We start from the raw sequence: 23,443 nt of genomic DNA, 5'->3' as shown, positions 1-23,443 counted from the left end.
AACAGAGCCGGGGCTGAGGCTGCCAAGCCCTTCACAGCTCTTGTGATCTGCCGTCACTCAGACACCGCGCCCCAGCTCACACCCTCTCGAATGAATGCCTGAGCGCCACAGACGTGAGATTCCAGCCTTTCACCAGCGCCTCCTTTGTTCCGCAGCAGGGTTACCCTTTGGTGGCAGCTGGTGGGATGCTGCTGAAGGAATGTGACATCTTGAGGTTTTAGGGGGGGCGGCTAACAATTCCACACCCTCGAGAGGGTGGGGGGAGTATCAGTCACTATCACGAGGCCTTTTCCTGTAAGGGACTGGGTGTCTGAAAACGTTTGAGAAACTTGTTTTTCTAAAATCATCTTTGACAACTGTTTTTTCTTTTTTTTGTTGTTGTTCAAAACTGCTTTGGGAGCAGACTGGTTAAAGATGGAGGGTTGTATGTCAGAGGTTGGGAGGTTTGGCTGGGCCTTCTCAGGAGGTTGGGGGTCAGGGGTGTGTGCAGCTTGGCTGGACCCAGGTAGGACATGGAGGTTGCCATCTGACCCCATGATGACCCCTCACCCCAAGGCTTTCTGCTGGGACCTGTCCGGTTCTGGTGCTCTGTCCAAAAATGGCAACATGGAGACCAGCCTAGGGGAAAAGGGACCCTTCCCAGTCCCCACCCAGAGGAGAGAGGGCGAACGGCTTGGATTGGTAAAGTGCACGGAGAACCCATCTGTAGGTGCCTACCCTGGTTTCAGGGACCTGCTGTCACAGGCCAGTCTGCTGGGGGGCCCTAGGACCGGGCTGGGGCCTCTTAGCTGCTACGAGTTGTCGGGGAGCAGAGCTCAGGGAGGGGTGGGGCGGGCCTGGGGTGTTCTCTTTCCATCTCTGCTAGTGATCCCCCGGGACCTCTGGGGGGGTTCCTTCCTCATCCATACCATGAGGGAGCCCCCCACTTCAGGGCTGCGGGAACCTTCCAGTTGTGACTCAACTTGTGTAAATGTGGAGGGAAGGGCTGGGCCCACGGGGTGAGGGGTCTCTGAGGAAAATGGCCGGGGGAGGTCTTTCTAGGGCTCTACGGATAAGAGGGCAAACCATGTGGGCAAATACCACCTCTCTTTGGGAAAGAGATGGTCTCTGTCCAGGGGGCCTGGGCCCCTGACAGCAGTGGGCATAGCTGGGGACAGCCAGGTCACCCTGGGCAGGGGGGGCAGGGGGTGGGGGGCAGGAGGGGACTTCTCCCACAGGGACACGGGATGAGATGAACAGGACCTGGGCTGGGGGGCGGGGTCCTGGGGGAGGTTCTCACCCCTCTGTACAAAGACGTGGCTCTGGGATGAGATGCTCTTAGAGCCGGCCACCAGCTCCAGGGCCGCCCCTCAGGCCGGTGGACCCATCTGGGGCCCACGACTGCCCTGGAGCGTTAAGTCCAGTTGGTGCCCTGAGCCTTGGAGGTGGGCCCACCGCGCTTGTCTGGAAGGTTCTTGGGGGTACCCCCGCCTACCGCCGTGCGCCGCCGGTGAGAGCCGTCCACTCCGACACAGGCGGTCAGTAGGGCCGCCACACGGCCTCGTCCATGCGGCCGGGCGTGCTCAGCGCAGTGGGCGAGTTGCTGTGGCTGCCGTCGGCCTCCACGCCGTCGCTCTGGCCGCCCAGGCTGGGGTTCATGAGGCTGCCGGTGGCGACCGCGGCGGCGCTGCTGGTGCAGGAGGCCAGCATGCGCGTCGGGGAGCGGTCGCCGCCGCTGCCGCCGCCTCCGCTGCCGGCCGCCATGGAGAACTGGTAGGAGCCCGAGGACGCGCCGTAGTAGAGGTGATAGGGGGACGGGCTGGCCGGGAAGGGCCCGCTCTGGTTCTGCGGGGCCCCCGGGTAGGGCGGCGGCAGGTAGGTGTGGTGGAAGCGGCCGGTGGCCGGCATGCTGGCCACGCTGAGGCTGCTGATGCTGGTGCCCGAGGGCGTGGCGCTGTACGGGAAGGCGGCTGACATGGCCCCCGGGTAATGCATCCGGGGGTCGGGGAAGCGGCTCTCCGTGAGGGGCGGCAGGAAGGAGCGGTCGAACTGGCGGGGGTCGGAGAAGGGGCTCAGTTCCGAGGTGCCTGGTGGAAGCGGGGGGACAGCAAGGAGGACCAGTCAGTCGCAGCCCGACACCCTCCCGCCCTCCTCCCGCCCCTGGGCCCTTCTTCAAGGATGACCTGGGGCGACGGCCCTGGTTGGTCCAGGGGTTAAGAATCCGCCTGCCAGGTCAGGGGACGCGGGTTCGATCCCTGGTCTGGGAAGATATCGCATAAGCAAGGCAACTCAGCCATCGGGTGACAGCTACCGAGCCGTGCTCTGCCGACAAGAGAAGCCACCGCTGTAAGAAGCCTGCGGCCCACAAGGAAGAGCAGCCCTCGTTCTCCACAACTGGAGAAATCCCACCGGCAGCAACAAAGACCCAGTGCAGCCAAAAATTAAAAAATAAACTCATTTTTAAAGAAAGAAAAAATAATCAAAGAAGGACCTCAGGCTCTGGTTCATATGCCCGTGTGGGGCACCCCCTGGTTCGAGATCTGGCTCTGCTCTGACCCTTCTGGGCTGCCCGGGGGCTGGAGCCTGTGGACTCTGAATCTGGCCCCCACCTGGGGGCAGGTGAGAGCAGGTGTCTGGGTGTGGGTGGCCGGGGGGGCGGGGGGCGCCTGCCGGGGCAGAGAGAGGAGGGAGAGGGCTTGTCTCTCTCCTCCTGGAGTCCTTGTCACAGCCTGGCCGTGCAGAGGCCTGTTGAAGGGGTGAAGCTGGGCCCCCAGCTGGGCTGCTGGTGTCGGGGACACTGAGGACAGGGCCAGCACCGGCCACCCAGCAGCCTGGCCCGACAGCTCCTGCCTCCCTCTCTCCCTCTGGGTTAAGTAAGAGCTGGGAAGACCGTGGGTGTAAAAAGGGTCTCTGGTGGTCCTGCAAGATAAGGAGTTAGCCCTGCTTTTTGCAGATAAAGGGAACAGGCGGAGAGAGAAAGATGGCTTCTCCCATGTTGCACGGAAGGGACTGGAACTTGTCAGGGGCTCTCCGCTTTCTGCTCCCGCTGGGGTGTACCCGTGTGCGTGTGCCTGCCTCACCTCTCTGCCCAGCGGGGCTCAGCGAAGCTACGGGACCCTTCTGGACTACATTTGAGGGGGCTGCGTCCACAGCGGCTCTGTCCTTCCCTGCCATCCAGCCTCACCCTGGGCCTGTCATCTCCAGGGCTGCCTGCAGGCTGGAGCTGCCTGGTGGCCAGATGAGGGTCAGATAGCACCCTCACCTGCCTCCACAACAAAGTGAGATGGCACATAGAGGGGTCTGGTGGCCTGGACTCTGCCCTCATCGCAGGGAGACCCAGTGTCCAGCCCAGGCCTTGCCCTGACGCCCCCAGGGGTTTGGCTCCAAGACGAGGGCACCCTAGCCTCTGCCTCACCTTTGGTAATCAGACTCCCAAACCCTCAACTTCCCAAGAGGCTTCAGGAGCGAGTCCAAATCCCTTAGTAGGAAACCTGAGATTAAGACAGGGTGAGGCTCTCGCCAGACGGTCACACAGCAGCTTGGACCTGGCACGGAACCCGGGGTTCTTCGTCCTGAGGACTCACACGTGCCTGAGGGGGAGCTGTCCCATCTCTGAGGCAGCACATTGGAAGTTAACTGTATCGTCTCCAAGCTTAGATACAGATCTTAAGTTCTGACACTGACTAGCTGTGTGTCCCTGGGCAAGTCACTTAACCTCTCTGTGCATCGGGCTGTCCCACGTGAAAAATGGAGACGGTAACAGGCCCTAGGGATTTAATGCTTGCAAAGTGCTGACACTGAGCTGGGGCCTGATGAGGGCCTGTGCTGCTGCTGTGGCTGTGACACCTCCCGTTCTTGGCACCCAGGAAAACCAGCCCATTTGGGGCCCAGCAAAGATGAACCCCTGACCATGGTCTTCCTTGTACCCTGGCCACAGGGGTGACTCTGGGCAGCAGTTGGGGGCAGGCAGGTGAGCTCCCAGCAGCAATTCCACTGGGAAGTCAGTCTGTCCCCAAGACCTTTGTCCACCAAAAACTAGGGGCCAGGGAGGACTCGGGACGTGCCCAGCCCTTCCCCTGGCCAGCTCTGGGCGGGCACTGCTTGCAGGGCCTGAGGTGCGGCTGGGATAAGAGCTGCAGGTGCTCTCAGGCTTTGCTTTCCCAGATCTGCCTGAGGCGCTGTGTGGCCTCAGACGCCTGCAGCTTCTCTGGGCTTTGGGGTCTTCCCGGCTCAGCTGGGGGTTGCCTCCTCAGCAGCAGGCTCTGGTCCTGGACGTGGACCAGAATGCGACGTTGTACCCAGGCTCCAGGTTGGGAAGATGGGGGGGGTGAGGGTCCAGGAGACTGGGGTCTTCTGGCACAACTGGTACCCTCCCTAACAGATCCCTTGACTGGTTAGTGCTGCCCCGAAGCCTAGGGGCAGGGGCAGGGGAGCCTGGCTCCTGTCCTCACCTCCCAACCCCCGGGGAAGAAGCCTTGCGGGCATCGCCTGGCACCCCCCGAAGAGCGGAGCATGAGGCTAACACCTTGCTCTGAGCCCAGGGAAGTGAGTGCTGCCCCTATGACAGGAAAGCCTTTTTTCAAAACAAAGGGAGCCCAAACAGGGGCCACAGGATGCGATGACAGGACCGCAGTCTGGGAAACACAGGGGCTGTGCCGGGTGGGCACAGGTGTGTGTGGCCCTTGGGCAGTCCCATGGGCTGCAGGCAGGCCTGCCTGGATCTGCCACCATCCCCTCCCGTCACCCTCCTAGGGCAAGGTGGCGGGGGGAGCATCTGCCCCCAGCACCCCTCAGCTCCTGGTCCCCCCCCCCACCCCTCACCCCCTCCAGCCCAGTAGCCCCAGGAAACCCGAGCTGGCCGGGCCGCTGTCGAGCAGCCAATCCCAACACTGGAAGGAAATGTTTATTTTCTTCTCCAAATTGCCCCAGCTGCTGCATGGTGGCTGAATGAGGCCTTTGAGCTGTGAGAAGCCCCCATTGTGGGCGGCCACAGCCAGGGGGCTGGGGGCTGGGGAATGGGAGGGTTGGGGCCTCAGCGCTGCTTGCCAGTGACCAAAACTGGGGGGTCAAAGCTGTTAACAGGAACCAAGAGGAGTGGTGGGGGGTGCCCTGAAAAGGACCCCCAGGATGGGAGTCTGAAGGCAGAGATCTGTCCCACCAGGAGGGGAGGGTCAGAAAGAGGGATTCCCCAAGCCTGGCTCTGCCAACAGCTCCTCTGTGACAGATACCTCCTTCTTCCCACTTTAGAGATAAGAAAACTGAGGCTCAGAGAGGGGAAGCGACTTGCCTGAGATCACACAGCCAGCAGAGCCTACCTGACTGCAAAGGTCAGGCTCTTTGCCTGGTCTTGGATGTCAGAAGCCCTACCTCTCACTCCAAAGGGGTGGGGTGGGGTCAGCCAGTGTCCCACACAGGCCCCAGGGAGGCAGGGCCTCTGCCTGATGCTGGGCCAGGCGAGGCCCTCTGGGGCTAGACAGGGGTGAGTAGGTCTGTCTCAGACTCCGTCAGGTGCTGCTTCCCAAGCCATGTCCACACAGCTGGAAAGGGGAGGGGGGCTACCCTTCCATGGGAGCTGCTGGCCAGGACACCACTCTGTGCCCAACTGCTGGGGTCCAGAAGCCCCTGGCTGGGTGCTAGCCCCACCATGGCAGATTCAAAACGTCCATAGCACCTGCCCTTGGGCACCTCCTGTACTTCTGAGGGCCTAGGGGGTCCCTACTGGGTCTCTGTTAAGGGAGGCCCTGCCCTCAACCCTGGCCATGTGTGCCAGGCATGATGCCACATTGAAGCATCTTAGACCACTTCACCTGCACCAAGGCCGGCTGATGGGTGACGGAAACACGGACAGCTTCTGGGTAGGGCTGGGCACGAGCCCAGAAGGCCTCTCCCTGCATCCTGAGCCCAGACCCCTCCACCCTGCAATCCCCCAGGCTCAAGAGTTGAGTGTCTCAAAAGTGGACAGCCCCTGGCCCAGAGCTGCAGCATAGGGCGTGGGGGGGGGGGGGGGGTGGGCGCCCCTCCCTACCTTCAGGGCTCAGCAGGGCCAAGGCCCAGCTCCCTAGGCCAGAAGGGAGGAAGTTTCTCTTCACGCCAGGGGCCTTCATCAAATGCTTCAATGTGGCATCATGCCTGGCACACACGGCCAGGGTTGAGGGCAGGGCCTCCTTTAACAGAGAGACACAGTAGGGACCCCCTAGGCCCTCAGAAGTACAGGAGGTGCCCAAGGGCAGGTGCTATGGATGTTTTGAATCTGGTCAGCAATGGTCTGTGTGACCCAAGGGTGGCCCTTCACCTCTGAAGCCTCAGTTCACGCATCTGCCAAATGGGATCTAACCAGGCCCGGAGGGCCGAGAAAGGACACAAACCCGCGGCGCCTGATGGCAGCCGGCCCTCCCGGCCTCGTCTGGCACTGGGGATGAACGCGTTCTGTCCCCGCCTAGCTTGAGGGTCAGTCATGCACTCAGCCCCCTGCACGCATCCTACTGGCCAGGAGAACCCGGAGAGCTGCGCGCCAGGCCCCGTGCACCTGGACGGTCCGCCTGAGGCCGGGGCTCCCGCGGCCTGCCGGGTCCATCCGGCCTTGGGAGGGACTCCATCCCCCGCCTCCGCCCAGAGGCCCCCCTCCTCCTCCTCCCTGTCTGGGAAGGCTCTGGGTCGGCGGGGACCTTTCTTAGGTGAAAGTTCTGTGTCCCTTCAGGGCTACAACCTGACTTTACGAAGTTTTTCTGAGCGCAGTGAGATCATCTGAACGTCACCCGGGCCCAGGCAGAGGCATCCACCAACCACTGTGCTTTCAAATGAGAAAGGCAAGGTTTGGGGGCCCACCATGTCCTCTGGAGACAGGTGTCTGTCTCAGGCTCTTGGGGCAGGTCCTGTCCAACTCCAAGAGGCACGCTGGGGGACCAATGGCTATTTCCCACAGGGGACAGGGAGCTCCTGGCGGGGCGGGGAAGGGACTGTGTCTGCCTGTTCACATTGATCCTTGAGGCCGGGCACTGTGATGGCACAGGGAGGGTGGCAGTATCTATTTGCTGAGTGAAGGAAGGAAGGGCTGAGCCCAGGACCGGGCTGAGCAGGCCCTCAGAGCGGGATGAGTGTCAGAGCAAGTGGGCATCCGCACTCCGGTCGTTAAGACCAGGGCGGTGCAGTCAAGGACCTTCCGATGAGCTTCCATTCTGGGGCATAGGGACCAAGCCCAGGCCCCTGTGCCCCCGGCCCCTGCCCACCCCAGCCACCATCCCCGCTGGGTGACATACCTTGGATGGGGGTCTGGGCCTGGCTGCCGAAGTGGCTGGTGGTGCTGAGCGAGCTCCGGGGGCTGGGCGTGCTGGGCGTCACCCGCATGCGCAGACGCTCCAGCTCCCCGAAGCGGTCGGGGAACGCCTTGGTCTGGTCCTCCAGCTTCTGCCGATGCCCTGCAGAGCATGGAGCCCATGAGCAGCTCATCCCTGAGAGTCTCGGGGTGGGGGGTGGGGGTGGGGGTGGGGTGGGCAGAATCGCCTCGCTCCGTTGGACCTGCGGTCTAACCTTAGGCCTCTGCAGGGAGGTCCCATAGGCCGTTACCAACCTCTTTTCTGGACAGAGAACAGTCAGTACGGGCCACCCTGCGGCTGCCATGATGTTACCCTAACCTTCCAACGCCACAGGTGAGGCAACACAGCCAGTAAGTTGTGGAGTCAAGATCTGAACTTGGGAGTTCAACTCAAAGCCCGAGATCTACACCTCTATGTTACACTTGTAAAAAATATTTACTTTCACTTACTTATTTGGCTGTGTCGGGTCTTAGCTGGGGCATGTGGAACCTAGTTCCCTGACTAGGGATCGAACTCTGGCCCCTGCACTGCCAGTGAGGAGTCTTAGCCACTGGACCACCTGGGAAGTCCCTATGTTACACTTTTTGGCAGAAGGGAAATCTGAGGCAACAGGCATACATAGGGGCTCAGGCAGGCTCTGTGGCAGGCAGGGAGAGAGCCCAGGGATGGTACCACTCTCTGCTCCCAGCATTCCCTGCCCCCGCCCCCAGCATTTCCATCTGCAAGAGGAATGAGACAAGGCCCAGGATGGGAATGCCGGCTCCTCCAGTCCAGAGCTACCTGGGAACCCCCAGCACATGCCTTCTCCCCTCTAGGCCTCAGACAGGAGGGGAAAGTCACCAGGATGCCAGCAAGTGCTGCGGGGCACTGTGTGAGGGGCTGGACTCCCATCTTTGTCCAGAAGCTGGGGACAGGGGATCAGTGTACCTGCTTGGGGCACTGAGCTTGGAGAAACTACCAGCGTTTTCCAGGATTCTTCTGCCATTTCCATACAAGAAGGACCCCAGCCTCGTCTGCAAGACCCTGGAGGAGCTGGCAGGGTCAAGATGGCCGTGGCCCTGCCTTTAAGCAGCCAGTCAAGGCCACCCTCAACCCTTCTTGAATGACATCAGGCTTACAGGGATCACCCCCTCACACATACACACACGCACAACTTTTTCAATTACTCATTTTACATTTCACAAGCAACACGTGAATATCTACCAAAAGAAAAGCATTACAGGTGGCTCCTCTGACCCACCCTAAATCCTGCCCAGAAATCCCCAAGTGATCAATTTGGAGGTCTTTCTTTCCAGGCCTTCTTTAGGGTTTCATGTGCATGGAAAACACAGAGCAAGTTTTTCATGGAACTTTCTTGAATGGTCTCAGCCTGGTTGTATCATTCTGTAACTTGCTGTTCCATAGCCCACCCGGGTGGGGGACCCTCAATTTCCTTATCTGATAAATGGAGAGAGTACCCCTGCCTCAGAGAAACCAGAGTTTCCGCAAAACCTCGGGAGCCCACCCTGGTTTGTGGTGAGGAGCCATGAGTCGGGGCAGAGTGGCCTCACTGAGCCCATGTGTGTCCTGCACTCCTGCTGAGGCAGGCAGGCTGGCCTGGTCCTCTTTCTATAAGACAACAGTGCTGCGGCTCAGAGAGGTAAAGAGGCTTGCCTGAGGTCACACAGCAAGGAAGTGGGGAGGATTTTCTAGACCTGGGATTCTTGGAAAAGAAGTGTGGGGAATGGGCTGGGGGAGAGGAGAAGGCTTGCCTGAGTCCTGGGGTCTGCCATGAGGAATTTTCTAGCTTGACAGAGAAAGACGACGACAGTCTCAGAATATGGCCCCCCTGGGGGGCCTGGGAAAGTGTGATGGGACTCTTCGCTGCTGTTGAGAACGAGGGGACAGAGCTGGAGGCTGCAGAATGGGCCTGATTCCTGATTTTCAAATGAGGATACAATGGATTCTGGTACCCACAGGTCCCCAGGCTGGCTCCACACCCCTGCCACCAGCTCACATAGGCATCTGAGAGCCCCGAGGAATGGAACCGGTTGTCCTGGGGGCCACACTGCGCTCAGCAAGCTACCAAGAACCAAGGAACCCAATTTCTCCTCCAAGGAGGGCCCAGGCCCGGGCTGATGGGATACATGGCAGCCAAAATGAGCCCACTTGACACCAGCCAGGCCCCACTATTGCCTCCCAGGACTCCTGGAAACAGGAAAAACGTGGGCTGGGGTGAGTTTGGCTGGAGCTGAGGCTGCAAACTCAGATGCCTAAGGGGACCAGACAAATCTCATAAATGAGGCAGATGGAATGGGTGGGGGCTGGGGCAGACTGGAGAGCGTGGGCCTTGTAGAAGGGGCAGTTGCCATCCAGCCCAGCTGTGGTGCCCCAATGGAGGTGGGCCCAGTGTTGCCAGTTTCCAATTTACCAGAAGCCATAAACCTGCTTTTCTGTTAAGTCTCCCATATTATATATGTCGGCGATTAACCCAAACACTGAAAGGTGAAAGTCACTCCGTCATGTCTGACTCTTTGCGACCCCACGGACTATATACAGTCCATGGAGTTCTCCAGGCCAGAATGCTGGAGTGGGTAGCTGTTCCCTTCTCTAGGAGAATCAGGGTCTCCTGCATTGCGGGCGGATCCTTTACCAGCTGAGCCGCCAGGGAAGCCTGGCATACTGAAACCAACAACAGCAACAAAATAACCCACTGGGCACCATGTGTCCTGCTCAGGGGTTGCCAGTTTGCAGCCTCCAAGTTTGAGGTTTCGTTTTCTGGTTGGCTGTCTAACGTGAGCCATCGAGGACTGACTAATGGATAGCCCTGGGGAAAGGGTCTCCAGGGGAGTGCCACGGGGCTCAGCCTCGGTCCTGGCAGGCCTTGGAGGGCGTGCTCTCGCCCTGGCTGCTGCGGCCACTGGGGACGGCAGGGTGACGTGGATGAGCTGGATCATGAACGCACTGAGAACAATCTCAACAGGCAGGAAGCCGGCTGGAGAGATGTGGAGACCGCAGACTGACCTGACAGCAGCTCGGTGCAAAGGATCTGGGTGTCTTAGTCAACCACAAGCTTGAAGTGAGCCAATGGGCCTACACAAAAGCTGCTGCAAAACCTCAGGCCTTGCTGTTATTGTCGCTGGCGGATAGAGTCCCGTTTCTGAGTCACACTGAGTACAGAGTGTTTACAGAGACGCCTGTGGGCCGACGGAAGGAGGGCGGGGTTCACAGCTCGCCTGGGTTCAAGGACCGCCCGCAGCCTGGTAGCCGGTAGCTGTGCTCCAGTCACACCCCTTTCCCCCACCCCAAGCCACAGTGGGTGGGCCACACGGTGCCCTTGCGGGTCTCTGGATGCTTTCCACCCACCCAGGTCACTGTCCCCTGTGTGGTCACCTCTAACCCAGCTCACGCCAAGGAAGGCAGGATTATCGTCTCCATGTGGAGACCGGGATACTGAGGCCAGGACAGTGAGTCCTGTCTGGGACACAAAGCCAGGCCAGCAGAGCCAGTGTCGGCACCCAGACCCCTGATCCCAAGTCCAGTGTTCCTTCTCCGGATACTTCCCTTTCGTCCCCATTGTACAGATGGGGCCACTGAGGGTTCAAGATGAACCCTATGCTAAGCGACTGGTCTGGGATATAAAGCAGGTAATGTGGTCCCGGTGCATACGCTCCAACCACATGCTACCCTACTTTCGCGAAGGGCAGACTTCCTGGAGGGGAGTTTTCACAGCACGTGGGGGAACCGCTTCCGTGTTGCTGTGGAACCCCTGAGTCAAGGCCTGGGAGGGGCGAAAGGGAGCCCAGGCGGCTCCATGGGGCCAGGGCGCCAGAGAGTCTCAGAGCCAAGGGGCCCCAGCCTTCACACTGGGAGCAGAATGGAACTCCCTGTGCCCAAGGAAAGAAGATGAGCCTTCAGAATAGACCTCTTTCATTCTGCCGCCCACAGTGAGAGCTGGGGGTGGGGAGCCCTGGCCCAGTTCACCGGGTCACCAGGGGCCCAGCCCTTTCACGCTAGGACTCAGTTTCCCCTCTGTACATACTGCTCCCCGAAGCCCCTCCAGCTTCGAAAGTCCCTGACTTTAGACTCCAAGAACTAGCCACTGGTGAGGAAGCGGCCCCAGAAGGAAGGAAGGCAGGGGCTGCTGGCTCGGGGCCCCTCCGCCTGCTCCTTCCGCGGCTGTTCACAGGGTTTCTCTAGTATTCTCTGCCTCGCACACTCCAGGGCAGCGGCTCAGGTACAGCCCGTCAGGAGTCTTCCTGTCCTTTGGGGCTCAGTCCAAGAGCCCCCTACCCCCTCTAGGAAGCCCCCTTCTCCCAGCACGGAGCCCCACAGCTCCTCTGCAAGGCTAAGAGCAGCAGCTAGCAGCAATGCAAAGGAAAACGGCGGCTGACGCTTACTGAGCGCTTTCTCCACTGCAGGGTCTCAGCAGTTGCCACACTCTGCCTTGTTTCACCTGCATCATCCGCATGGCGGCGGGGGCGGGTAGAGAGGTGTCCACCACTGTCCTTAGTACACAGGTAAAGAAACTGCGGCTCAGTGACATGCTCGAGGTCACACAGAAGCACCTGGCCACCTTGCCTTCCTGGACCCCAACCTACAGGGCCTGGGTTTGCAAAGTCGGGGTGGGGGGGAGCCAAACGGTTGGCTGTTAGGGCCCAGCCTAGGCCCAGGGCCTGGAGGACAGGCCCGGGAAAAGGCAGATGAGAGGGTCTCAGTGGACCCCAGCAGGAGCCCCACCCCACTCTGAAGCCCGGTCCAAACTTCTAAACTCACACCCTGCTCTAAACCCCCAAGTCCCTCTCCTCCCTCTGGACCTCGGTTTCCACATCCGTCGAGTGGTTATCATACTGTCTAAGCCCTGGGCTAAGGCTGAGCCAGAGGACGGGCCCCCAAGTGTTTCTGAAGAGAGGGAGGATGGGACGCTGGGGGAGGGCACCCCCTTGCTGTCTGGACCTGGCGGCCCGACCCCCTGCAAGCAGCTGGGCTCAACTCACTGAGGGCCCCTCCGATGTCATCTTGATCAAGGCTCCGACCTCGTGTGTGAGCCTCCAGGCTCCAGCGACCCGGGGCCTGTCCCGGGCAGCCCTCACCCAGTGGTGACTGGGGCAGGTCACTCTCTCTTCTGGGCCTCCGGTGTGTCATCTGTGAAACGGAGCTCACACTCTTAACTCCTGAGGGTGCAGACAGGCTGGGGAGAATGAAACACCCGGCCTGGCCTTGGCCCTCAAGATTCACAGCTCCTCTTCAGTGATCTAGTCAGTAGTCGGGGGGAAGTGTTGGGGGCAGGTGTGTGGATGTAGCCTCACAGGTGTGCGAGAAGGATCAGAGTTGGGGGACGAACACCGGATCCCGGCCGGCCGGGTGACTCACCCGGGGGTCACAGCGGCAAAAGCCTGAGGACCAGGGCTGGGTTCCAGCGGGGGCGGAGGGGCCTCCCTTCTCTCTATTCCCTGGCATCGTTTGTCCCTGGGCCAGCAATGAGTCCTCAGGGACTGCCAGGAATCTGGTGCTTCCAGGGGGAAACCCGGGGGCCATCAGGGCCATCCCCCTGCCTTCACCCTGGCCCAACACAAGCTCCCCGAGACGAGTGTGGCAACCACGTGAGCAGACGGTTTCGATGGGCCACACACTGTGCTAGGCAGGCCACACGTATCATCTCCAGGGGCCATGATGATCCTCTGGGAGGCCGCTACCATCACACCCATTTTCCACATGGGAAAGTGGAGGCAAGTGGCGAAGGGCAAACCCGGAAGGGTGAGCAGGGTGCATGTAGCTCAGCTGCTAAGGTCTTGGCTTCCCGAGACCTCTGAGAGAGAGTACAGCTGGGCTCCTTGGCAGCAAGGCCGGACTGGCAGGAGGCCAGCTCCGTGTCCTGCCCTGGAGGGGGCGAGAAGGGCAGCAGGCCAACCGGAGCCGGGAGCCAGGAGCAGCAGTGCTGGGTGGGGCCGCGGGAGAGGCGCGGTCTGCGGGCGACAATGTGGGCCCCAGCCATGGAGCCCTTCTGCCATCTGAAGCCTCTTGGCCACCTCCTTGGCTACCCGGCCCGGGCCTGGTGCGGCCACAGCTCAGACACAGCGGCCACTGTCTGCCCGGCCTCACGGGTGGGGCACCCGGGCCCAAGGCCCGCTCTGTGGCCTGTCAGGAGATTTACACCCGGCTCTTAACAGCCGCACGGCATCGCAGGCGGGTGCTGGGCCCGGGGTGGTCCGCTGTGAATCGGCCCCCTGTGAGCAGATGAAAGCCGGTCGGCGGCTGGGCAGAGAAGCGGGCGGGCGGGCGAGGGGCCAGCGGGTCCCTCCTGGGGCCACAACTGGGGCTTCCAGCGGCCTGGGCCTGATTAGGGGGGAGCCCCGGAGGTCTGAGGTTAACCCCTTCCCGCCTGCTGGGTGCACTCCCTGGGGGTGGGCATCCTGGGCACCCCTCCAGTGCCCACACCTGGAATGGAAGATGGAACTGTGGCGACCTGAGGTTGGTGGCCGGCTCAGGGTCACTTGGCCTGCCCATGCTGTCTCCAGCTCCCAGCCACCCCCGTGGCTGTCTGCTCACCTCCTTCAGGCCTCTGCTCCAACACCACCTCTTCAGGAGGTGCCACGTCCCTGTGGGTCCCAGCCCTGCTCGCTCCACCCCTCCCCAGGCTTTGGTTTTCTCCGCTGGACTTCTCACTACCAGAAATCTAACTCGCTAAATCGTTTGTTTTACCTCGTTTATCCATTCAACAACTATCTACTGAACACTGGCAACGCGCTCACGTCTGTGTTCCAGGGTCTACACCAATGTCTGGCAAAGCAAAAGACCACCCACGCCCCTGGGGTGGCGGGGCACGAACAGTAATCAGGGAAGATGAAAAATAGCTGAAATAAGTGAGTGGGCTATATAGCATCTTAGAAGGTGACAAGTAAAACAAAAGCCAGGAAGTTTAGGGGAACGGGGATGTCTGTGCGTCCAGGGGGTCAGGAGAGGCAAGCCCAGGTAGACGGAACAGCAGGGCAGAGGCCAAGAGGCCAGAGCGTGAAGCTGCCTGCTTCAGCGACGAGTCAGCAGGGCAGAGCAGCCAGAGTAGGGTAAGCAAAGAGGAAGGCGGAGGAGAGGAGGGTGGAGGGGGCCCAGTCACACATCCGATCCGGGCTTCACGGCCGTGGCAACAGCAGCATGACGTACCATCTCTCCCCACCCCCGAGTGTGTGAGACCCGGGAGGGCCAGAACCTGGTCTGCTGGGTTCAGTGCAGCCTCCTCAGTTTCTAGAACAACGGTTGGGCCCCAGGAAAGTAGCATTTGTTGAAATCATCCCATGTATATTTTGGGGAAGAGAAGACCCGACCACCACCCCCAGCCCCAGGCAAGATGGGCTGGTGCCTCAGTGAGGAACCTGTGCCCCACCCTCCCAAGTGTGTGTTAGTTGCTCAGTCGTGTCCAGTGATTTGCAACCCCACGGACTGTAGCCCGGACTGTACCCCGCCAAGCTCCTCTGTCCTTGGCATTTCCCAGGCAAGATTACTGAAGTGGGTAGCCGTTTCCTTCTCCAGCGGTCTTCCTGATCCAGGGATTGAACCCGGGTCTCCTGCATTGCAGGCGGATTCTTTACGGCCTGAGCCACCAAGGAAGCGCTCCCAAGTACAACACCCCTTGAGCCTGGGAGACGGGGTGAGTGGCTCCCAAACTGTGGTCCAGCCCAGGCCCGCTCGAGCACGACCCCGCCCACCACCATGTTTCAGGATCCTGCTCCACCTGCTTCGTGACCAGCCCCTGGTGACTCTGAGGGACACCAGCCCTGAGAACCTCGGAAACCAAGGCCACACAGGCAGGAAGCCACCAAGCCAGCCTTCAAACCCAGCCGGCCACCTGGCTGCAGACTGGGCACGCTCTGCAGGGCAGCAGAGGGGAACGACCCAGCCACAGAACCCACAGCCGGGCCTCGGGGAGCTGCAAGGCGCCTGCTCCCTGGCTCCCGGGACCAGCCTCGACTCCCATTCCTCCCCACAGAAGGCTCAGCCCTCACATGGGGTTTGGGGGTGGTGGTGCGGTCCCAAAGCAGGAGAAAAGCCCAGAAGGAAAACCCAGCGAACATCCATCAGGAGAGTCTTGAGGGCCAGTCAGCAACAGACTCATGGAACACTCACAGCTCCCCACAGCACCGGCTAATGCCGTCCCTGCCTTACAGATGAGCACACTGGGCTTGGAAGCCCCTTCCACGCAGCCCCGGCTTCCCTGAGCCCCAGGCTGGAGCCCCAAGGGTGTACCGAAGCTCACCCTGGGGCAAGCGGCTTTGTCTGCCAGCCTGTCTCCTCCTGGGGTAGTGGAGAATCAGTTAAGAGACTCTGGGGGACTTCTCTGGCAGTCCAGTGGTTAAGATACTTCCACTGCAGGGGGGCACAGGTTTGATTCCTAGTCTGGGAACTGAGATCAGACGTGACGCACAGTGCAGCGCCCCCAACAAAAAGAGAGGGACTCTGCAAAGGGCCCGGCACCCCGGGAATGCTCGCTGACCAAATGCAGCTGAGCCGGCCTCTGACCACTTACAGGTGGGGAAATGGAAGCCGAGAAAGGAGGCAGCGGTGTCCAAAGGTGGAAGAGTGCAGGCCAGGTTGGGGCTGGAAACAGGGGTGCTGGGGAGACCTGCCCTGAGGGCCGGGCAGAGGGGAGGAGACCAGGAGGGCCACCTCCCACATCCGCCCTTTTCTATAAATGAGCTTCTGCTAAGATCAGAGGGTGGCAGAGAATAAGACGGTTGGATGGCATCACCAACTCAATGGACATGAGTGTGAGCAAATTCCTGGAGACAGTGAAGGACAGGGAAGCCTGGCGTGTGCTGCAATCCATGGGGTTGCAAAGAGTTGGATATGACTTAGCATCTGAACAACAACCAAGATTTTGTTTCAAGAAACTGCTTTAAAACCACTGATCTGGCCCACACTGACTTGCTTCTGACTCCAGGGTCTTTCAGAACCCAGCTTCATTCCCTTCCTCTTGCTGTCTCCAACCATGCCATCCCTGCCCCCACCAGCTCACCCCAGGAAAGGGCTGTCTCAGGCGTGGGAGACCTAGGGAGAGACGAGCACACAAGGGACTTGGGGGCTCTCAAGGGCAGAGAGCTGAGCCCCCTCCCTCATCCAGCGGCCTTAGTCAGGGAGGGTGGGCAGCTCGGGGCTGGGGAGGGCTGAACACAGAGGGTCCAGGCATTGGACCCTTCTGGAATCTGAGGGATCCAGGCATTGGCTGGGTCCTGGGAGCCTTCCAACCAAGCTCCAAGTCCCCTGCCCACCTGCCTCTATGCATGGAAGCTCGCTGCTTTATGGAGTGGCTCCTCAGTGCTCAGTATCATGCTGAGGCCAACTGTGGCTCCCATTCATCCTGATTCAGCCCCTGGAGACTTACAGTAAAATAGCACCTCCTTCATCAGAAACTCAACACCTCTATTGCTATGACCTGGGTTTCTCAGCAGCCACCTTGCTGCTGACCAAGAAAGGTTCAACCATCGACCAATGGTGGTGGTGGTGGGAGTATGGGGGAAGCCAGACAACAAGGATTAACAGAGCACCAGGGATCCAGAGACCCACAAGGACCCTCCCTCTGCTACAGCCAGATACTATCCACATGCCATCACTGGCCAGCAGGCTGGGAGGTATCATCCCATTTCCTGGAGAAGGCAGCCGAGGTGCAGAGAGGTCAAGGACTGCCCCAAGGTCCCCCGGTCAGGCAAGCCGGGTCAGAATCTGCTCTCTGTACCATGCACCTGTGGCTCACAAGGGCTTCCCAGCCATCACCGCCTTGAGACTCTTGGGGTCACTGACCTGGTTCACAGATGACAAAACCGAGACCAAAAAGGGAGACAAGACTTCTCTTGAGTCACAAAGCCCAACGTCACAGTCATGGGCCCATCCACATCTAATCCCTGCAGGAAGGAACCAGCAGGAATTTGGCCAGGGCAGGTGCCAGCTGGGAGGTGAACCACTTGGGCCTGATGACCATGATCAGGAGCCTGGGTGGAGGGGGTTAGAGGAGGTGGCCTTGAGAAGCCTGCAGGGAAACACTTCCAGGGCTGGAAAATGCAGCTCTGAGCCCTTTCCCCGTGGCCAGGTGCTGGTGTGGGTTGGACATATCGGGGGTCCAGGCCTGATTCCCCAAAGGGAGAGTGGCCCAGGGCCAGGCCTGGGTGGTCCTCACTGATGTTGCCCTTGCACAGCCATAGCCCCTTCCCAGCCTCCTTCCTCAGGCCCACCCAGGCCTGGAATTGGAACTGAAAGCTATTTCTGGGAAGACAGGGCACCTCCCTACATCTAAGACAGTGTGAGGCCCTGGCCAGGTTCTCAACATCCCCAGGGCTGGATTCCTCCTCCTGGGAACCCAGTGACCCTCTGGTTCAGAATCCCATGGGACAGGAAATGTGAGAGGGTTTTCTCAACTGTAAAGGGCCACAGCGACAGAGAGAAGGACATGGCAACTCTCAATACATCGATCATGCCACAAGTCGGGGTCAGTCCACATAAGAGCTCTGCTCTGAGCTCAGGAAGCAACAATCCAGAGATGACCGGCTGCGTCTTTGTTTCATTCATTCATTCCCTCATTCATTCAGCAAACACCGGTCTCTGCCCCACAGTGGCAGCTGCCCCTCCAGTTTCCCTAATTTGAATCTGAAACTCTGGGTCATCCAGCAGGCAGAAGCAACGAAACAGAAACCCTCTTTGACGCTAAAATGCATGGATGCCCTGCTCCCTGCAGAGAATACGTGCTCAATAAACATTTGCGGAATCAGATCTGCATTCTTGATCTCAAGAGGTGGGTCCTGGGGTCAGAGTGTCTGGGCTCTGTGAGACTTAAATCACACACTGAGATTCAAAGGAAGGGTTTCCAAGGAGGGGATGTGGCCTCGCAGCCCGAGTAGCACCTGCTTCCCATGCTCCCTGCCTCTCATGCTGGCAGAGGAAGCTGAGGTGGAGTCAAGGCAACCGGGCCCCATCTCCACCCCAAACACACACCGCCATCTCTGCAGTCTTTTCCATCTTTCCTCTCCGTAGTCCCGCATCGCCCCCTCACGGGCAGTCAACCCTGGGGGTGGCAGGCTGGGGATCACGCTGATTCCATCACCTCCCCTTTGCAGCCTGGCTTCCTACAGCCCCAGGCTAAGCATTAGCACATAGTGCAGGGAGGCCGGGTGCAGAGCTGAGCAGCAGGACTGCAGTCCCCCACGGCTCCAGGGATTCATTGCCATCCGCCCGACCCTGGTGACCCCGCTGCGCCCTCCTCCCCAACCCAGTCGGCTCAGTGGCTTTGGCACTTACGTCTAGGCTCCCGGGGTCCATCCACGGTCACTTTGATGGCACGATGGTAGGTGGCCACTTGCGTGGGGTTGGTGAACACGGTGATGGTCAGCGTGAAACTTTTACCTGGGAGGCGGAAATAAAGGCAGGAGGTTGGCACCAGGAAGCTATTCACAACAGCCTGAAGCCCTCCTCTTCCAGGAGGGCCGGGCCTCTCTCCTGTGACCCCGGGGCAGAAGAGAGGACTCTGGGTGAACTTCAAGCTGCTGGGCTTGGCATTCAAGGCCCCCTGGAGGCCTGTTACCCATTTGATCACATTCCCCTTACCCTGTGTTCTGGCCACCCTGGCTTATTTATTCCGTTTTTTGGCCTTTGTGCTATTCCCCAGAGACTCTCAGGATTTTGGGGTGGGGAGCTAGGATAGGTACATGTGTTTTCCTGAAAATAATTCGTAACCTTTAGAGAAAATTTTGAGAATGCAGAAAATATAAAAAAAGAAGAAAAAATCACCCACAGTTCCACTAGCTAGAGAGAAACACTATTAACATTTGAATGTTCTCTCCTGCAACCCTTTTCGGGTGAGTGTATGTTTTTACACAGTTGTAAAAATGACACTAAATATTTCCGTACCCTTTCTTTTTCTGTTCACTTAACATCACATCATGAGCACTGACATCATTAAAAATTCTTCATAAACTTCATTTTTAATGGCTGCAAAATATTTCCACTCATGGAAGCCTCATCTTTTATTTATCCGTCTCCTTATCTTGGGTATTTATGCTGCTGCTCATTTCTTATTGGCGTGTGCAACTGGGGCTTGAAAAACGACTGATTTGGGAGCTACAGACATTTCATTTGTCATTTCAATTGTTATTTCCAGAACTCTGTTGTATTTTTAGATAGACATTTGGCCCCAAATTCTCCATTCAAAATTCCTGAGGAGGGGAAAAAAAACTTTAAAAATCATGATTTTTGTGTTACCGTTTAAAATAAAAGGAAAATGACCTTCTGTTTATAAAAATCTTTGTCTACACCTCTGCTTATTTCCTTAGACTTCGCTTTCACTTTTCACTTTCATGCATTGGAGAAGGACATGGCAACCCACTCCAATGTTCTTGCCTGGAGAATCCCAGGGACAGGGGAGCCTGGTGGGCTGCCGTCTATGGGGTCGCACAGAGTCGGACACGACTGAAGGGACTTAGCAGCAGCAGCAACAGCAGACTCTAGGCAGCGGTGAGTGATTTCATCTCATCGGAGGGCTGAGATGGATTCAGGGGCACTGATCTCTCCAGTGAGATGACTCTCCAGAGAGAAGCATGGTGATTGGTGTGGGGCCGAGTCTACTGTGATGTGGTCAGCATCTTCAGGACCAAGTCTATCAAGGTGGAAGATCTCTGAAACGCTCTTAACTTCAACACCTTTGTTCTATTATCAGTGAGACCGAAACGTTTTATGTTTATCATCTGTCCTCATCCAACACAAATGTGCTTCACGGTCTTCCCAAGTTTTAAGGTTTTAATGCCTTAAACACACACACACACACACACACACACACACACACACACACACACACACGCACCACTCTCTAGCAAGCTCCTTAACACTCTCCTTGTCCTGTTTGTGGCAATCGGTCTCCCACTTCACTGGCCCTTACATTTCGCTTTCTGACTCCGGGCTGATTTGCATTTTCAGTTCTGCCTCTTGATTTGTGGCTGCTCCTGTCTTTTCATGTTTGGGGAGGTTTCCCCGTGGAACAAGCAGATAAAGGGTGCCTTCGATCAGTATCATCCTCTCTACCTCCTACGTTGCTCTTTGATTCTTCTAGGGATTTACCAGTTGGCCTGGTAGAAGGTAAAGGTTTTTCCTCAAAGGGCAACCTGATTTTCCCAGCACCTTTTTTGAAGTTGGAGTCTCCCTTCCTGCCCTGCTCTCCATTATCATCAAAGTCTCCACGATATATGAGGTTGGGGGGTGGGGGGTGCGTAAGGATCACTGATCCCCAAGTCACACTGGCCTCCTTCTGCTCTGCCTCTGAGTGCCCCTACCTCCGGTCCCCAGTTATGGGCCTGAGGACTCCCCGAGGGCAGGGGCTGATGGCTTTGTGCACCTGCGTTCCCCCAGGGCTGTCCTCATACTCTCAACACCCACCCAGGACAGGCAGACCCAATTCCATATGCCCACTTCACAGGTGGGAGACAAACGTTTGAGGGCTGTGTGTTGGGGGAGGGACCAATAGCCAGCTTAGCATGGCTGGTACTTGATGACCCAGTGATGGGAGTGAAAATTCCAGCCCCAGAAACAGGACAACCCAGTGCAAAAGAAAACAGCCATAAAAAGGGACAAAACTGTGACATCTGCAGAGACATGGATGGACCTAGAGACTGTAAAACACGGACCGAAGCAAGTCAGAAAGAGAAAAACAAATAGCGTATATTAGCACATACATGTGAAATCTAGAAAAATGACCCAGGTCAACCTATTTGCAAAGCAGACACAGACAAAGAGGACAAATGTATGGACACCACAGGGGAGAGTGGGTGGGATAAAGTGGGAGATTACGACTGGCGTATATATACTACTATGCACAAAACAGAGAACAGAATAAGGAGAACCTACTGTATAGACAGGGAACTCTACTCAATGCTCTGCAGTGACCTAAATGGAAAGGAAGTCCAAAAAAAAAAGAGAGGGGATATATGTACACATACAGCTGCCTCGCTTTGCTCTACAGCAGAAACTAGCACAGCACTGTAAAGCAATGATGCGTGTCAGTCGCTCAGTCACGTCTGACTCTTTGTGACGCCATGGACTGCAGCCCACCAGGCTCCCCGTCCACGGGATCTGTCAGGCAAGAGTACTGGGGTGGGTGGCCATTCTCTTCTCCAGGGTATCTTCCCCACCCAGGGATCGAACTCGGGTCTCCTGCATTGCAGGCAGGTTCTTTACTGTCTGAGTCACCAGTTCAGTTGAGTCGCTCAGTCCTGTCCGGCTCTTGGCGACTCCAAGAATCACAACCAGGGAAGCCCCTAAAAGCAAAGATACTCAGATAAAAAAAAAAAAAAAGAAAACCAGTCAGGCTGCTCGGGCCACACCAACAGGGGCTTCTGAGCCTGGGGCAGAGAGAGAGAGAGCGTGTGTGTGAGACCAACAGCGGCTTCTGAGCCTGGGGGAGTGTGTGTGTGTGTGTGTGTGTGTGTGCTTCTGAGCCTGGGGGAGAGTGTGTGTGTGTGTGTGTGTGTGTGTGTATGCAGACCAACAGGGGCTTCTGAGCCTGGGGGAGTGTGTGTGTGTGTGTTTGTGTGTGTGCTTCTGAGCCTGGGAGAGAGAGAGAGTTCTGAGCCTGGGGGAGAGAGAGAGAGAGTGTGTGTGTGTGTGTGTGTGTGTGTGTGGAGTGTGTGTGTGTGTTTGTGTGTGTGCTTCTGAGCCTGGGAGAGAGAGAGAGAGAGAGAGTGTGTGTGTGTGTGTGTGTGTGTGTGTGTGTGTGTGTGTGTGTGTGCGTGCAGAGGAAGGGTAGCCGTTTAAATTGACAGGGGCTTCTGAGCCTGGGGGAGAGAGAGAGAGAGAGAGAGAGAGAGAGTGTGTGTGTGTGTGTGTGTGCGCAGAGGAAGGGTAGCCGTTTAAATTGAGGTATGACTCGAACTGGGGCAGAGAGGGGCCTCTCTGGAGGAACTTTCCAGAACTGGCGGCTGGAGGCAGGGATGGAAAGGCACCTGTGTCTGACTTGGCGTCTGGGCCAGAGAAACCAGCCTGGCCCCTCACAGACCACAGGGGCACTTTCCATGGCTTCTGGAAACAGGGCGTGCAGAAAGTCTCCTGGCCTCAGGCTCTCGGCCCACCCCCTCCCAGGGACCCTTCTGCGCCATTACTGCTTCCTCTCGTTCTGAGGTGTTCCCTGCTAGACCCTCTCCCCAACCAGCCAGGCACTCTCCAGAGGTCCCTGGGCTTCTGACCCTTCCATCACCTCCCTGGTACCAGAGTGGTTTAGGTGGCCAGCCCAGAGCCGATGGGCTCCGGAGTCCCTGCACTCGCCAGATCACTGTAGCCCTCTGTTTTTAACCTCCCTTCCTTCAGGTTGTCACTGAAAAGTCACCTTCCCAGGGAGGCCCTCCCGGGTCACTTCATCTAAAGGAGGCATTTTTACCCTGGCATGCCTCTTAGAATCGAGCAGGCCTGATAAGTAGGATAGGAAAAAAAGAAAAGGACAACATCTGTATCTTCCTTAGCCTCCACCTGAAATGTAGCATCTCTCTGAAGGATGAACGCAGGCAACAAACCGCAGAGGCATGACAGCAGTCTCCGTGACCTTGTCGCCCACAGATGTCACAGATGTTAACATATCACGTTACAGACAGTGCAGATTTCTTTAAATATCTTTTGTGCTCGTCACAAGTTCAAAGTCACAGTCATCATCAAACCCATTGCTAGATCTTGCTATTTAACACGCTAACTAGACAGCATATTTATCACATTAAAAAAAATGTTTTGCTAACTATGTTTTAATATAATTGGCTTTCATCATCATCCTTTGCATTTTCTTTCTTTTTTTTTTATGGTCCACCTTCTAAAAAATTTATTTTTAATTAGAGGACAATTGCTTTGCAATATTGTATAAATGTCTGCCATACATCAACATGAATCAGCCATAGGTTACGTATGTGCCCTCCCTCTTGAACTTCCCTCCCACCTCCCGCTCCGTCCCACCCCTCTAGGTTGAAAAACACTATTCTGAGACTGTTAAAGGGGTTCCTGGAGCGATGAAAGGTTAAGAAGCTCACTCTGAAGCATCATAGACCTTCCCACTCCCACTTGTTGGGCTTGAATTTCCTCGTAAGGCTTATTACTGTTAATAATCCATCTACTTGTTTATTCTGTCTCCCTCTACTAGATGAGACTGTTGAAAGGCATCATCAACT

At 57.7% G+C, this 23,443-nt stretch overlaps 1 protein-coding gene across 1 annotated transcript in view; it reads right to left on the bottom strand.

Moving 5' to 3' along the window:
• Positions 1-1,518: 1,518 nt before the first annotated feature.
• The window catches only part of RUNX3 (RUNX family transcription factor 3), a 29,265-nt gene continuing 7,340 nt past the window's right edge, over positions 1,519-23,443 (bottom strand). The window contains exons 3-5 of the mRNA XM_068969054.1: positions 18,552-18,656; positions 7,236-7,394; positions 1,519-2,066 (exon numbers count right to left, since the gene is read on the bottom strand). Coding sequence (XP_068825155.1) covers positions 1,519-2,066; positions 7,236-7,394; positions 18,552-18,656 — 812 coding nt within the window. The remainder of the gene's footprint in view (positions 2,067-7,235; positions 7,395-18,551; positions 18,657-23,443) is intronic.

This window comes from Capricornis sumatraensis, chromosome 3, assembly GCF_032405125.1.
Source record: "Capricornis sumatraensis isolate serow.1 chromosome 3, serow.2, whole genome shotgun sequence".
In the NCBI taxonomy this organism is placed as follows: domain Eukaryota; kingdom Metazoa; phylum Chordata; class Mammalia; order Artiodactyla; family Bovidae; genus Capricornis; species Capricornis sumatraensis.
This window is presented reverse-complemented; position numbering and strand designations above follow the sequence as displayed.